The sequence below is a fragment of the Ursus americanus genome, chromosome 7 (assembly GCF_024610735.1).
Source record: "Ursus americanus isolate L20-20 chromosome 7, mUrsAme1.1.p, whole genome shotgun sequence".
NCBI classification, from domain to species: Eukaryota; Metazoa; Chordata; class Mammalia; order Carnivora; family Ursidae; genus Ursus; species Ursus americanus.
In genome coordinates this window covers 4,176,006-4,191,013 of record NC_142133.1, presented here as the reverse complement: position 1 = coordinate 4,191,013, position 15,008 = coordinate 4,176,006, and the positions used below count along the sequence as shown (strand labels likewise).

Genomic DNA, 15,008 nt, shown 5'->3' with positions numbered 1-15,008 from the left:
GTAAGAGCCCCAACAATAAACACTTCAGGCGTGGTGAGCCACACGGTCTTCTTCAACTAGTCAGTTCTTCCATTGTACTGACAAAGCCACAGCAGATAGAGCACGAATGGGTGTTACTGAGTTCCAATAAAACTTTATTTACAAAACAGGGCCACATTTGGCTGACAGCTGTAGTTTGCTGAACCCTGGGCTCAATCAGTGTAATTCAAAAACATACTTTCCGTATCTAACGTACGGTGACAGAAAGCATACAAGTTATTGTCTAGGTCTGGGGTGGGGTCGGGAAGACTGACAGGTGGGGCACCAGGAACACTTTGGAGTGATGAAAATATTCCATTTCTTCACTGTGGTGGTGGATGCATGACTATATACATTTGCCAATACTCATCAAAATGTATAGTTCGATGGATTATACATATGTTATCATATGAAAAAATGCACAATAAGGTTGATTATTTTTTAAATGTCTTTAGAATGTCTCAGGTGCCATTATGAAATGGGATTTGGAGGTATGTGGGGGAGAGACTTAGCTCATAAGGCTCTGAGGGCCCTATTATCCCTTCGAACAGACGCCTTGGGGAGATAGTAGGCATATATTAAGATCCCAAGTAATATTCCCTGGTTGAATGAATTCTGTGGTTTTAACAATTTTGAGAAGGACGAGGCCCAATCATCTTTAGTAAACTTGGCCCCCAAACCAGGAGGCAGCAGGAAGGAGGCAAGAGGAGTATGGGCCTCAGTTTCCTCACCCCCTCCTCCTCCAGAGCACAGGCCATAGAGAAAGCAGCCCTGTCGCCTGGAATTTGGCACTGTTATGCCCATGTCTGTTGGTTTGGACAGCTCTGTGCCCTGGGCTTGACTGCTTCCAAAGGAGGAAGAAACAAGGTCCAACAGCTAGAGCTCTCAGTCTGTCCACAAACAGCAAGAAATCGGTCAGAACTTAAAGCCAGAGAACTTTAGGCTGGGAAGGAAACTGAAGAATTCCAACATGCATTTCATGCTTGAATCTCGGTAGGCCGTACCTGTGAGAATCAGCTGGAGAGCGTTCTCAAAAAATATACACTCAGGCTGCAGGCTACACGTCTGGAAATGGGGCTCTGACAGATACACCTGGAAAATACTCTCCAGGTGATTCTGGTTCATACTCCTAGTTAAGAATGAGTTAGCAATCGTGCTAGGTAAATGTCCAGCCTTGGTCTCAAGATGAACAGTGACTGAACACCCCCAGAGGGACCCATTTGACCTTGGACAGCTGCTCTCTTAGAAAGTTACCTCTTGGTGGAGCCAAGACCTATTCCCCCACTTTCGTTTTAAGAAGGATGCATTCTCATAGGTCATAGGTCATGGCAGAACAAGTCGAAAGATGCTCTTTGCCACAGCTGACAGCATCTTTCATGAAGCTAACCTGTCATACAGCTTTCCCAGCCCTCTTTAAAAAACAAGTGCTCTGGCTTTTCATCCAAGTTTTTGCCAAAAGTAACTAGCTGCTCCTTTAGACAGGTAATGATTTGCCAGAATGCCATGAATGTAACTTGCTTATATTTTGATGGCTAGTAATAATCTTGTTTACACTATACCACGTAAGGTAAAAAAAGGTTTAGAGGCAGAATCCAGAGAGTGGCACACTCCAGGAAAGCCTGTAACAGGTTCCACTTAAAGAATAATGAGCTGCTGATTCACAAAGTTTAAATTCTCCTGGCAAGCGCTTCGAATTTATTTCAGAAGGTCTTGTAACTACTTGGAAGGTGAAGTAACGCTATCACAATGGAAGCATTCTAAGCTTACCTCGGCCAACCTCTAGTGTAACTAGGAATGTCTGAACACTTAAACGCTGCAATTTGTTTTTGTTTTTAGATCCTCAAGAACAAAAGCCCTTTTGCATTAGATCGGTCATGTTCACCACGTACGCTCTGGGAACCGGGTATCAAAATGCTATGAATATACATGTAGCACCCGTGATTGATTTCATTCTGTGAAAGCTTAATCCCTAACTGGTTCCCATTATTAATCAGTCAAAGGCACTATCTGACTGTTAGGGTACGGACACTTACCCTGAAGAAAACACTTACCAGATTAAGATTTGCAGAATAAGGAGCAGGATCCCAGGCCACTAAAATGACATCTTTATACAACGAACTGTCAATGAAGTGGTGATTGGGGTTGGTCAGAATCTGCAAATACAAACAAAAGTCATTTCAAAACAACTGTTAGTTTCTTCAAAATGATATCTTTAAAAAAGATGAAAATTTAAAAGATGAATCAGAGCAAGAAAAAAAAAGTTGTTCAGACTTTGTCTTTTCCTCTGGGGGATGGAGAGAGGAGAGCATCGCATGTTAATATGGGTAAAGAAATGTCTGGGGAAATGAGGGTTAAAAATAAAATCCACCAGCTCCTACATTTTCCCCAGCACTGTACTCACAGCTGGTGACATCAACTCAGCCCCTGAAAGATGCAGCACCCAATGTCTTCTCCAGTTACCTTCACAGGTGATTGGAGCGGGAGTGCGATTGTGGATGACCCACCTTATGAAGGCCCCTCCTGAGTGTCAGCCTCAGGACAAACCGACACAGACAGCTGGCGGATGGAGGACAGCTCCCACATGACTTCCTCCCTCTGTGGCCCTATCTGTTCCTGGCAGCCTCCTTTGATCTCACCTGCCAATCACCTGTTTTTTAACTACAGTTTTGGAAGGAGAAAAGTATCGGTTTTCATCAGTTTTCAGGGGCCATTTTTCAGTTTTCGAGATAGACTTTCTTTCTTCACATTTGAAGATTTCTCAAGCCAGGGTGTATCTTACAGGGGACACATATTTTAATTTGGTGAGGTTGATAGGCTGAAAAGCTGGGAAGCTGTGATTAGATGAATGGTGGCTCTTATAATCAATGGCATCTACGAAGTAAGGAAATATGGCGATTGTTTCTTCCTTGCTGCAAGCTGCCCGGCTCAGGGTACCATGCAGAAAGCTAATCTTTCCTTCTGCAAGCAACCTGTCATAAATCATCTGTCACCTCATGTTCTTTCTCTATAGTTTGGAACTCTAGAAACTGCTGTGGTTTTGAGAATAAGTTTGCTTTGAACTTGGAAAACATTCTTACAAAGAACACCAGGAAGAGAAATACTTTCATTTTTAACGAAACAATCCATTTTTTTAAAAAATTTTTCAAATGACAGACTAAAGTTTGCAAGCCACCCTACTGACCCGTGGATTTTGTAACCTTTGCTTTTCTCCCCTTCATTGCTGGCCTTTCTCACTACTGTGTAAATGTAACTGTCTTTTCCTCCGTTCATAAAATGCAGCATGCTAAGTCTATGATTATGTACATACACGTGTGTATGGATATACACACATATTTCCATATCTACGCTGATTCTTCCTTTTAATCTTATTCATTTTTTCCTATACATGTCGCACTTAAGTTCCTATTTATTTGCATTTTTTTCTCAATTCTTTTTAATTACAAGCCCCATAGAAATAAGCAAGACCATGATCATGAATAACTGGGTAATTTCTCTTCACTCATCCAGTTAAACTATTTACCTATAAGATGTACATCCATGAGAACACACCATCCGTCTTACCTGGGAATTAATGATGCGGACAGTGGTTTTATTTCCAACATCTTTCTCGTAGCCGCGTGTAGGAGCAGAGTTAAATCTCAAAACTGCATCATGAGAATCTAAGGACACATAAGTGACAAACTTACTGTATATTTTTGCTGTCAAATCAACATAATTTAGAAAAAGCATCAAAGCAAAATTTTCAGACCTGAAGCTAATGAGAAACAACCAATAAAGTTAAGATATGCATATACAGATTTTTCAGCATAGTGTTTATATAGAATGGGATCCTGGCTAGGCGACAAACCAGCACGGGAGCATATGAATCCATTACAAGTGGTCCTATATCATCTACATTTTAAGCTATATTTATTTATTTATTTATTTATTTTTCTTTTTTAAAAGATTTTATTTGTTTATTTGACAGAGATAGACACAGCCAGCGAGAGAGGGAACACAAGCAGGGGGAGTGGGAGAGGAAGAAGCAGGCTCATAGCGGAGGAGCCTGATGTGGGGCTCGATCCCATAACGCCGGGATCACACCCTGAGCCGAAGGCAGACGCTTAACCGCTGTGCCACCCAGGCTCCCTTAAGCTATATTTAGATCCTTGTTATGTGTTCACATTCTTTAAAGGTGACATGCTTTATGCAGCCATTCTCCAAAAGATTCCAGAATATTTCAAAGATGGAATCTGTGGGAGCAGGTTAGGATGCTGCAGACGGGGGCTGCTTGAGTGGCTTCTTAGTGCTCCAAGCGCGGAGGCTCTCACAGTGCCTCTAAGGCCGCTGCCTGTGCCAAGACCAAGGGCGTCTCTCACATAGTAAGAGCCACAGCCTTTAATGGAACTTCTATACCTTGGGGTACTGGTTTGTGCTTAAAAAGAAAACCAGCCCTCCGGCGCCTGGGTGGCTCAGTCGGTGAAGTGTCTGCCTTCGGCTCAGGTCGTGATCCCGGGGCCCTGGGATTGAGTCCCTCTTCCTCTGCCTCTGTCTCTCTCTCTCTCTCTTTCATGAATAAATAAATAAAAATCTTTAAAAAAAAAACCCAAAAACCCAGCCCTATATAACATCGTATGTTAACTATACTGGAATAAAACTGAAAACTTAAAAACAAAACAAAACAAAACAAAAAAACCCAGCCACGATTTCTGTGCTTCCCAGGCTGCTGCTGATGCCCAGAAGACCCACGAGAGAGCAATCGCGAGCATTCTGCGTTCCCAGAAGTGGTATGCCTTCCTGCGGCAGCCCCAAAGGATGGGAAGCACCATCAATGGTACCGGCTGCCAAAGTACTTTGTATTCTGTATGGGCACACCTGGGATCACTGAGCCTCAAGTACAACATAAATCTATGTCTCTCTTCATTCAGCTTGACAGACTTTTTCAAGTTCTCGGAGGTCCTGGGTGAAAACCAAGCTCCCATATCCCGGAGGCCGACAAGGACGCAAAGAGCTAGAGGTAGAGGACAGCGGGCTCACCTGATTAAGGCATGGGAATGGGGATATGTTCCCTTCCCACAAAGCAGTCTATATGCATACATATGTCTGGAAATTTCCTGAGCCAGCTACTGTGCTGTCCAGAAACCAGAGTTAATCAACAATAAGGGAATTTCTATGGGCTATCTTTAGGGTCAAAGATTCCCCACACATTTCAAGTTTAACTTGGTTGGAGCAGCAGCAATGCTTGTGTATGCGAGACAGAGGTAAGATGACGCATTTCTGATTTGCCGAAGACCTGTGGATGTACCCTGCGTTTACTGTGACCACACACCCCGCGCAAGTCCCTAAGGCGGCCCGTCTTCTTGACTTGAGTCCTGCTACCCCCTCCTGAGTAGTCTCCTTGGGAGAGGGCTTCCCATTCCCTAAGTAGCAGACACTCGGTACACATGCCACCATTAAAACAATATTATGTTAGGTACCTTTCTTGAGTTTCTGAGCTCTAAGCTCAGAAGAATTTGTATTCCAGTTTCGAGCATCGAGATTAAACAGAACACAAAGAATGCATAAAGGATTCCTGGCAATGTCATTTAAAAATTCTACAGTGTTGGGGCGCCTGGGTGGCTCAGTCAGTTAAACATCTGCCTTCGGCTCAGGTCGTGATCCTGGGGTCCTGGGATCGAGTCCCGAGGTGGGCTCCCTGCTTACCGGGGAGCCTGCCCTCTCCTTCTGCCTGCTGCTCCCTCTGCTTGAGCTCTCTCTCCCTCTCTCTGTCAAATAAATAAGTAAAATATAAAAAAAAAATTCTACAGTGTTCTTTTAGGGGAAATGTCCCGGGGGTCAGCGACTGTGACCTGCCACCCGTTTTAGTAAATAAAGCTGTACCACGACACAGACACGCTCATTTGTTTATCTATTGTCTGCAATGGCAGAAGGGAGTTGTGGCCGTGACTCCATGACTCACAAAGCCTAAAATATTTACTATTTGGCTCCTAAAAAAAAAGGAAAAGAGGTTTGCCAATCTTTGCATTCTAGGTGATCCAGGCTGTCGCATAAATGATGCCAAAAAAAACATGAATACTTTCTATTTTCTTTACAATATAAACACCTGTTCGCACATTTTTGGTAATGAATTGTTTTATTATTTATTCTTATTGACTAGTACTTTGTCATAAAAATTCAAATGCTGTTTGAGCTAGAAAAATTAGATTACCCAAAGCAGTGGTTCTCACTTTTGGGTCTTAGAACACTTTTACACTCCTGAAAATTATCAAAAACCCAAAGTTCTTTTGCTAATTGGATTATATTTTTCAATGTATGCCACCTTAGAGAACAAAATTAAAAGATGTTTATTTTAAAACAAAATATTTTTATGAAAATAACCATATTTTCAAAAAATAGTGAGAAGACTGGCACTGGTTTAAATGTTTGCAAATCTCTCTAATGCCTGGCTTCTCAGAAGACAGTTGGTTTTTCTTATCTGCTTCTGAATTCTATCTGCTGCAATATATTGATTTAGTTGAATTATGTCAAGAGTCTGATATATTGTTGAAAATGTAAGAAGTACTTAGAGTCTTTCCAGATTACTGGGAATATTCTTCTTTGATATTTCATCAAAACTTGACAAGTGCTTAAAGTTCTTAAAAAAAGAAAAAAAAAGGAAACTTTTGTAATATGGAATGTGAAACAATATAAATGAACTTTCCATGCTCTGTTCCATTGAAATCCATCCAAATATTTCATCTTGCTCTTAAAATGGAGTATCCACCCAGGCACGATTTTGTAGCATTGCACAATGATCACTTGGAGCTATCAATTCAATCAGTTATGCAGCTCTTCCAAATATTGATGCATTTCATTATAAATTGTCCCCCAAAATCACATCAGTTAAATTACCATGCATCTCATCAGTTTTAAGCATGGGAAGGGAAACCTTTCCAAGTTTGAAACCATGTGTCCTAGGATTGATGAGATTGAAACTAGCAGAGAGTTTAAAGCTTGTTTTTCCCCCTATTCAGCTATTGTGTCTTTCCAGACCCCACTGACAAGACCACTGGCTGTGTCTGCAGAAGCCTGGACTCAAGGTCAACTGCTATGGTTCCACCTACAAACAGACAAGGCCCCACATTCCTTACTCAAGATAACAGGCCCAAGACCCCATCCAGTTTAAAATGGCTCTTGGAACAAACCCATAGCCCCTTCTCCTTGTCTGAAGATAACCTCCTGACATCAGGGGCTGAACGCTGCCTCGTTCTGATGTTAAGTCTCCACCCAGAGTGAACACGGGATGTATGTTTCATATATGTTTGCTCAATGCACATGTTCCATCTTTCCTCATGAGCTGTCATAAGTTTCCCTGCCCTTTTCATCAACATACATGCAATTTCAACCCCTGTGATTATAAAAATCTCATTCTCTCTCCCTTCGGGGAAGCAGATTTGAGGCTTGTCCTCTCGTCTCCTGGTTTGGCTGAGTAAATAAACCCTTCCCCTGCTCCACACCTGATGTCTCAGTGACCAGCTTTGCTGCATGTTGGGCAGACGAACTTGGGTTCTGTTCCAAGTTCATGGTCGAAAGCTTGAATTTTATCAGGCAAAAAATACTGTCAGCTATTTTCCTAAAAGTGACAGGCTCACTCAATTCCTTTTTGAGAAACTATCTACCAAATATCCAGGTCTGAATAAAGTATGTCTATCAGTCACTTGTTTCAAGTAAAAATTCTGTTCCATGATGCAAGTGGCCACTGTTGCTCACGACTCAAACCACACAGGGGCTCTTCCATTGTGCCCTGGTATGCAGAAGTGTGTTTTCACTTTATTGCCCACTTTGTCTTAAAAACATATGCAGTCAAAGATTGATATTTAATAAACCCAACATTTCTTTCATTTTTTCCTGCTTCATCAAGGACATCCGTAAGTGAAACTGGCACTCTATTCTCTCTCCGCTGAGCTTGGCTGCAAAACCCAGCACAACTAGCACTGCTGGGTACGACTGCCTTAATTTGCACTAACTAGCAGTTTTACCTACCTCTGCCTCTGCATCACCACTGTAAATGTCCAAAAGTTCAAAAGACCCCTGCGCATTATTGTAAGAAACAGTTTTCACCTCATGAGCCCCTGAAAGGGCCTTGGGGACCCCACATGTGAACCACACACATCATGTGAACTGCTGATCTGGGGCAACCTTCTCCTGAGGCAATCTGACGAGATGCTCCAGACAGTGAGGTGACCTTCAGGGACTGAGATAATCAGGACAATATGAGGTCCAGAAGCGTGAGGCCAACACGCCTGAACCGGAGTCCTCCCGCTAAACCATGCTGCCCTTGGACACGGCCTCTGTCTAAAGCAAAGGTGAACAAGCCAAGGCTCCAGGCAGTGGGTGCATTTCAGATTAATTAGGTAGAAAATCCAAATCAACTGTATCGCCCCTGAAAATGTCGCAGCTTTGAAATGCCAGTCTTCTACACTGAAGTGTGTGTCAAGCCTTCCAGCAACTGCACAGGGCACAGGGCACAGAAGCAGAATCTGGCTTAACTCCTTTGGAGGTGGTGGGACTCTAAAGAGTTAAAAGGTCTATTTGCAGGGAGGAGGAGGGGAGGTAGAGACAGAGGGAGGCTGCTATGAGTGGGGAGTGAACCTCCTTAGAGCTGCCAGTAGGATCAGGATGGGAGGGGGGAGCAGGTGGAGGAGGACAAGCCCAGCGTGTCTATCCTACAGACATGGTTTGTAAATGTCTGCCTGGCCGTGCATCTCCTTGATAATGCACCTGAGAAACTAAGCTGTCCATTCATATTTACAAAAGGAGGAACGGATCAGACAGCAAGCATGTGGGGAATAAAGTAAAGCCTCATTTCTGGAGAAGGCATTTCCAGGGTAGAGCCATTCTGTGTTGACCTTGAGGACCAAGCCGGCCACATGCATTCACTGAAGGAAGATTAAAAATACCCTTTAAGGAGCAGCCAGCTGGGAGGGGCACGAGCACTAAGTCGCTGCCCTGCCTTGAGCACTGGGCCCCCACATTCCCTCCTCCTTTCCAGCACTCCTCCAGAACACAAAATCGGAACCGGCAAGGGAGCAAAAGCCTCCAGTCTTTAGGGAAGGGCCTGCCAAAGATGATTCATCCCTCTAGAGACTCAGCCGCCCTGGCCTGTCTCACTTCTCCCTGGGATGGCTGCAATGTGACTGACTTCCTTTGTGCCCTCAGATCCAGGCTCTGGAACGCTCTCTCTCAAATGAAAAGCTGACCCATCACTTCCCTGCTTCAAAGATCGCAATGCCTCTCTCTGCACCAGGGGGTCAGAGTTGGAGTTTCTGGAGAGGGAGAGTGGGGTTTAATGGAGTCCAGGCTCCACTCCCTGTGCCTTTAGAGCCTCCATAAAACAGGAATCATTGTACCCTTGGCTTGCAGCAGTGAACACAAGAGCATTTAGAACAGGACCTTGCTGCAGCAGATGCCCTGTAAGTGGCACGTTTTATTACAATTATTACGTGGAGTCTAATTTCTGGAGAATGATGTGTGAGAACATCGTGAGCTGCCCGCCTGCCTGCTTATCAGCTTAGGTCTCTCCCCACTCCCGGCCCCTGGTGCTCCCTGCAGCTCTCATAACCCCGCTCTTCTCCCCTATCCCTGTGCCCTTCCCTGTACCCCCACCACCCCCACCACTCCTTGTGCTGTCTCACCTCCTTGTTACCCTGCCCTTTGGCCTGGATTTCCGTCTTCTGGGCAGTCCTTGCTAACCTGCTCTCCGTACCGGCCGTCAGCCCTTGTGGTGGGTAAGGGTTCTGTTGTCTTTTCTTCCCTGTCAGCCTGCATATCTCTCTGTCCTTCTAACCGTGGGACTGGAATTGCCTGTTACAGTCAGTCTCCCCCACTAGACTGCGGAGGATTTGAAGTCTAGCTCTGTGCCTGATTCATCTTTGTGTCACTAGTGCCTAACATTGTATCAGGCCTCGGTGATTTGGGGATGGATAAATAATCGATGCCTGTTAAATGGCTAAATGATCTGCATTCTCACTTTTTAAGGTATCAGTATATGCCAAACCCCAAGCTCTTATCACCAAGCACTATATGCCCTGCTTCCTACACACAGCCCTCCCACCCTCCCATTCCTCTCACACACTTCCCAGAATTTGAGTTTCAAGCACACGGATCCTAATTTCCCACACAAAGGCCACTACTGTTAGACATTTCTCCTCTGTCGTGTGTTTGCCCAGGACTGCTGATAGCTGATCTCACTACCCAATTATTATTGTTTATATGTATGGCTGAAAAGAAAAGCATCTCTCAGTTCTAGGAAAGATTGTTCCATGTTTCCAAAACAGTTCAGTTTGCTTTTCAATAGCATATTCAAAGTGGAGGTGTTTACAACTGCTGCAGCATTCTGAAAAACAATTACACGGTGTGACTCAAGCCTAACAGAGCAGGGAAACAGGCCTGCACTGCTCGCGGAGCAACCAGCAGGGGGAGCTAGAGGGCAGCCCAGAAGCAAACCTGAGGCACAACCTGGTCTCCCTCTCAGAGACCACCCTGAATGGCGGAGTATCTATGAACAATACAGCCTGGAGGGGCCTCCTGGCAGGGCTGACATGGAGCTAGCCTCGGGTACTTCCCCAGCTTCTTCCTCAGATTTTCATGAGACCATGACCTTTTTAAGTCCTTTGATCTTCACTTAGCTAATTTCACAAGTAGAGATCTAGGGGCCACGAGGATTTCAGCTAACTAGCAGAGCACACCCCAATATTCCAAGTTGCCTGAAGGAACCTGATGCATGAATTTGTTTTTATCAGGAGAGCCATTAACAACTCTGTGTTAATAAGCACATATATGTCAGGGGAGTAGGAAGGAATTAATGTCAGCACCTGGCAGGCACAAGTGCTGAGACTAAGAGACACACTAGCTTATAAAAAAGACTTTTTGTTTTTACACATTGAACTATGCTCTGAATATGTATTCTTTTTTTTAAAAAAATCTTTATTTTAGAGAGAGCATGCACATGAGTGGGGGAAGGGCAGAGGGAGAAAGAGAGAATCCTGAAGCCTACTCCCCATTAAGCAGGGAGCCGGAGTGGGGCTAGATCCCAGGACCCTGAGATAATGACCTGAGCTGAAATCAAGAGTTGACTGCTTAACCAACTGAGCCACCTCACCCTGATTACATATTCTTAAAATGGTAGTACAAAATTGGATTCAAAGGAACCTAGGCAAAACAATAAAGAGAATTTCTTAAAATTTCTGAGTGTGTTCTTCAATTATGAGTCTATAATTCTAATCATAAAGCTTCACGTAAGTGCAGACAATAGAAATTAAATTTGGATGTTAGAAACTAACAAAGATAGAAGTGACATTTCCTGTTCCCCGGGATGTGTAAATTCCTGGTGTCTTTCACGCTCTCTTCCAAATTCTGACTCAAGTTTTCAAGACCCTGGTTAGGGATATTTATGCCAGAATAAAGAGCAAGAGAAATCTCTGACACACAAGAGCAATCCAAATATGCAACTACTATGCAGAGGTGTTTAAAATAAAGCAAAACAAAACCAGAAGCAAGTTACCGCCTGCTTTAAAGCATAATACTTAAATTCCTTCTTACATTATTAATAATGGTCCTCGGGAACGGGGAAGAACTTCACCCCAGGGAGCTTTAAACTACTGCTCTTCCCTAATCAATTGCAGACTGCTCTGCTCCAGCTTTGGCGGCATGTGATGCGTGGACACTGTTATTATGAGCTGGCTGTAATGTCAGCACAGGGACACTGGGACCCTAGACCTCAAGCCCGTACTCGTGCCTACTTTTTTTTTTTTTTTTTTTAACTTTTTAAAAATTTCACGTTCAGCTTCATTCCCGAGAATGTCTGAGAGGAGGTCTGGGTTGTGGAGCCTGATTACAATGGCATCACCCCATTTCAAGACGGCTCTGGCGTATCAGCTGTTCCTCAGCAAGAAGAACACTAATGGACTCAAGAACCACTGGTTATTCCTTTCTGACAAGTAGGCCATCCCCCTTGACTGTCACTTCAGGCAAGTTCTGAGCTCTAACTACACCGTCTACTGTGAGAGTGTAGTAGACATAGTTGTTTTACACTGGGGCTTGAGGCGAAGGCTGTGTCTGATTCACATTTTTTGTCTTGCACCTGGTACAGAAGCCTGCACACGGTAGGGACTAAACACATGTTTATTAAATGAGAGCGTGAGTCCGAAGGGTCAAACTGCTCCCTCGCTGGTGTGGCAATGGAATGAGCCTGGGCACAGACGGCAGTCTAAGGCCTTACAGCAAAGACTCAGGTTTCCTGAGGAAGAAGGAATTCTGCTTCCAGATGCAACAAAGAAACCCTGCCTCAATTTCCCACCTGCTGGCCTTCCCTACAGACTTCAGGCTCCAGACGGCAATCTCAGCCCTTATCTGAGTTTGCAGCCTGCCCTACAAATCTTGGACTTGCCAGTCCTCACACTTGCAGGAGCAAGTCCTTAAAATAAATCCCTTTCTCTCTCTACATTCCATCCGTCTCTTTCTCTGGTAAGGTCTAATACAGGAACTGTGACCCAGACGTGCTCCTGGGCTCCTGACATGGCTTTGAAGGCACAGTTCAGAGGGAAAGATTGCCCGCGGAGGTGTGGTCGTGTGACTTACCCCTTGGAGAAGGGCCCTGCTAGGTGCACTGGCCATCACCCAAAGGCTGGATGTGTGCCAACCGCTGTGAGGTCAGAACTCCTAGTTCCGACCGGAAGGGCTCTCCTCTGAGCCCAAGACATCCATTTAGTCCCTGGGTTAATTAAAATTACCATCATTTCTACTTCTTTTTGGAGGTGACACCCCTAACTGTCACTGCCCCGTGGGAGTTCCGCTTTCCTCTCTGGTCCTGTCGCTCGTCTCCCATGATTCTACCACGTACGGGTTCATCAGGCCTCTGTGGGCGAGGCTGGGAGCCTGTCCATGTAGAACATAGGTTCTGCAGGAGACGAATTCCGAGCGGCTGCAAGGGGCAGGGCGCCGGCTTCCCACTTCCCTGACACCACCTTGCGGGGGACACCTCTGCTCTAAAATCGCCCCCCAAAAGACCTCTGCTGGCACCTCCAACAGGCCCACTCTGCCCCAGCAAGGGAGAAACACCGGACACTCTCCGTCTGGCGTCGGACACCTCGGGCGCCGAGCCCGCGCTGCAGCCAGCAGGCGAGATGCGAAGAGCCAGCCCACGGGCGCACGGAGGCGGGACCCACCTATCTCCTCGCCCAGGGAGGAGTTGAGGATGGCGCCGGCCGACATGACCACGGCGCAGCTCCGGAGGCCGCGCGGGTGCAGCTGGCTCAGCGGCACGGCGGGGACCAGCTTCTGCCAGCCGAGCGCCGAGAAGGGCGCCTCCTTGCCGTCCAGCGTGCGAACCCGCACCCGGCTCCGCAGCGCGCACAGCAGCTCGGTGCGGCTCAGCCCGGCCACCCGCCGGCCGCGGAAGCGCACGCCGTGCTTGTTGGCGCTCAGGTAGTCCTGCATGGCCTTCTGCAGCCGCGGGTTGAGCATCTTGGACGACACGTTTCCCTTCCAGAGCCGGTGCAGGAAGGCCCTGGACATGGACGAGTACAGCCTGTCCCCGTCGTCGCCGTCCTCCAGGACCAGGCTCCCTCCGTGTTTCCTCTGCCTCTTCCTCGCCCGCCTTCTAGGCGCCTGGTGGGCCAGGGCAGCCCCGTCCCGCCGGCCTTGGTCCCCGGGGGAGGGGGCCCCCGGCGTGCCCTGAGTGTGGCTGTGCAACCCTGGCTGACCGGCGGCAAAAAAGTAGTCGTCGTCCTCCGGGTAGAAAGCACTTTGCGATTTTCTCCCGATCTGGGATGAAAAGAACTCTTCATCATTTTCAAACCCGTCCCGCACCTGAGCCCACTGTGGCAGGTCGCCGGGCCCCTTCTGGAAGGGGCCCGACGGGCGTCCGTCCAGCAGCCCCTTGTGTGCACCCGCACTCTCGGGCAAGGAGGGCTCCTGCATGGCACCCATGATGGCCCTCTGCTTCCCCTGCATGGGCAGGAGCCTCCTGGTCTCCAGGAAGGAGAAGGAGCTGGGCGCAGGTTCGGCTGGGTTGCTGTCGGTGAAGTAAACGAAAATCACCACGAAGAGGAGCCCCCAGGCGAATATCCCGCAAAGCATTCTTTGTCTCCATTGCTTCAAGTGTGGTTTCATGGCAGGTGTCTGGGGTCAGCACCTTGTGTCCTAAAGCGGTGGGAGGCCGAATGAACCTGAAAAACAGCCAGGTCTATAGTTAGTTAGCCACCTGAAGACACCGGCTCCGGCGGCGCTGGCGCTGCGGACAGTCTGGCCTGAGCAGCGTTTCTGCCCAGGACAGTTAAAAGGGGTATCAGAAACCAGGATCTCCTCTGGGAATTTTGACTAAATTCAAGTGTCACATCCTCGCCCCCCTGCTTCCCAGACCCGACCTCTGCAAGACAAGAGGTCCCACTGAGAGTCTTGGGAGAGAGGTGGAGGAGCGGCTGTATATTGGGAACACCTCTGGAGGTATAGCCACTTCCCCACCCTGACAGCAACTTACTTGGGGCCCATCCCAACAACCTCTCCCTGCAACTGCCTTTACGGGATTGCATTTGGTAAACCAAAGCAGCTGAATGAAGACGTAGAGTCGGTCCTCTCTTCCCTGCTTTATCAGAACACTAAAAGCTCAGTTTCTAAGGGGTGACAACCATATCAGATTCTTCATGGTCTCCCCCAGGCCCTAGAAGCTGCCTGAAACATACCGGAAGTCCACCTATGGTCCCGAATAAGCAATGCTTCAGACCCTGTGGCTGTGGGCCAATGTTATACCAGAGTGCCTGTGGACTTCAAAAATGCACTCAAATAAATGCCCTCCTACTTCATCCCCATCATGAGTCTCTGATGGAATAGGAGGGAAGTATGTTAACATTTCAAATAAGGGAGGAGATGATGAGAGAGCTTGTTGTTTCTAGATGAGCCTCCAACAGGGAGAGGGTGACAAAGGAGGCGGAGATGAAAAGCGTACGATAAAATGTAAGACAGAAGGAACTTCT

The 15,008-nt window shown here is 46.6% G+C and overlaps 1 protein-coding gene across 7 annotated transcripts in view; it reads right to left on the bottom strand.

Annotated features, from left to right (window-relative positions):
• The window catches only part of ST6GAL2 (ST6 beta-galactoside alpha-2,6-sialyltransferase 2), a 76,741-nt gene that overhangs the window by 23,369 nt on the left and 38,364 nt on the right, over positions 1-15,008 (bottom strand). For all 7 annotated transcript variants that reach the window (XM_045771617.2, XM_045771616.2, XM_045771610.2 and 4 more), the window contains 3 exons: positions 13,203-14,204; positions 3,580-3,677; positions 2,070-2,171 (listed from right to left, as the gene is read on the bottom strand). In XM_045771617.2, coding sequence (XP_045627573.1) covers positions 2,070-2,171; positions 3,580-3,677; positions 13,203-14,148 — 1,146 coding nt within the window. In that variant the 5' untranslated portion in view covers positions 14,149-14,204. The remainder of the gene's footprint in view (positions 1-2,069; positions 2,172-3,579; positions 3,678-13,202; positions 14,205-15,008) is intronic.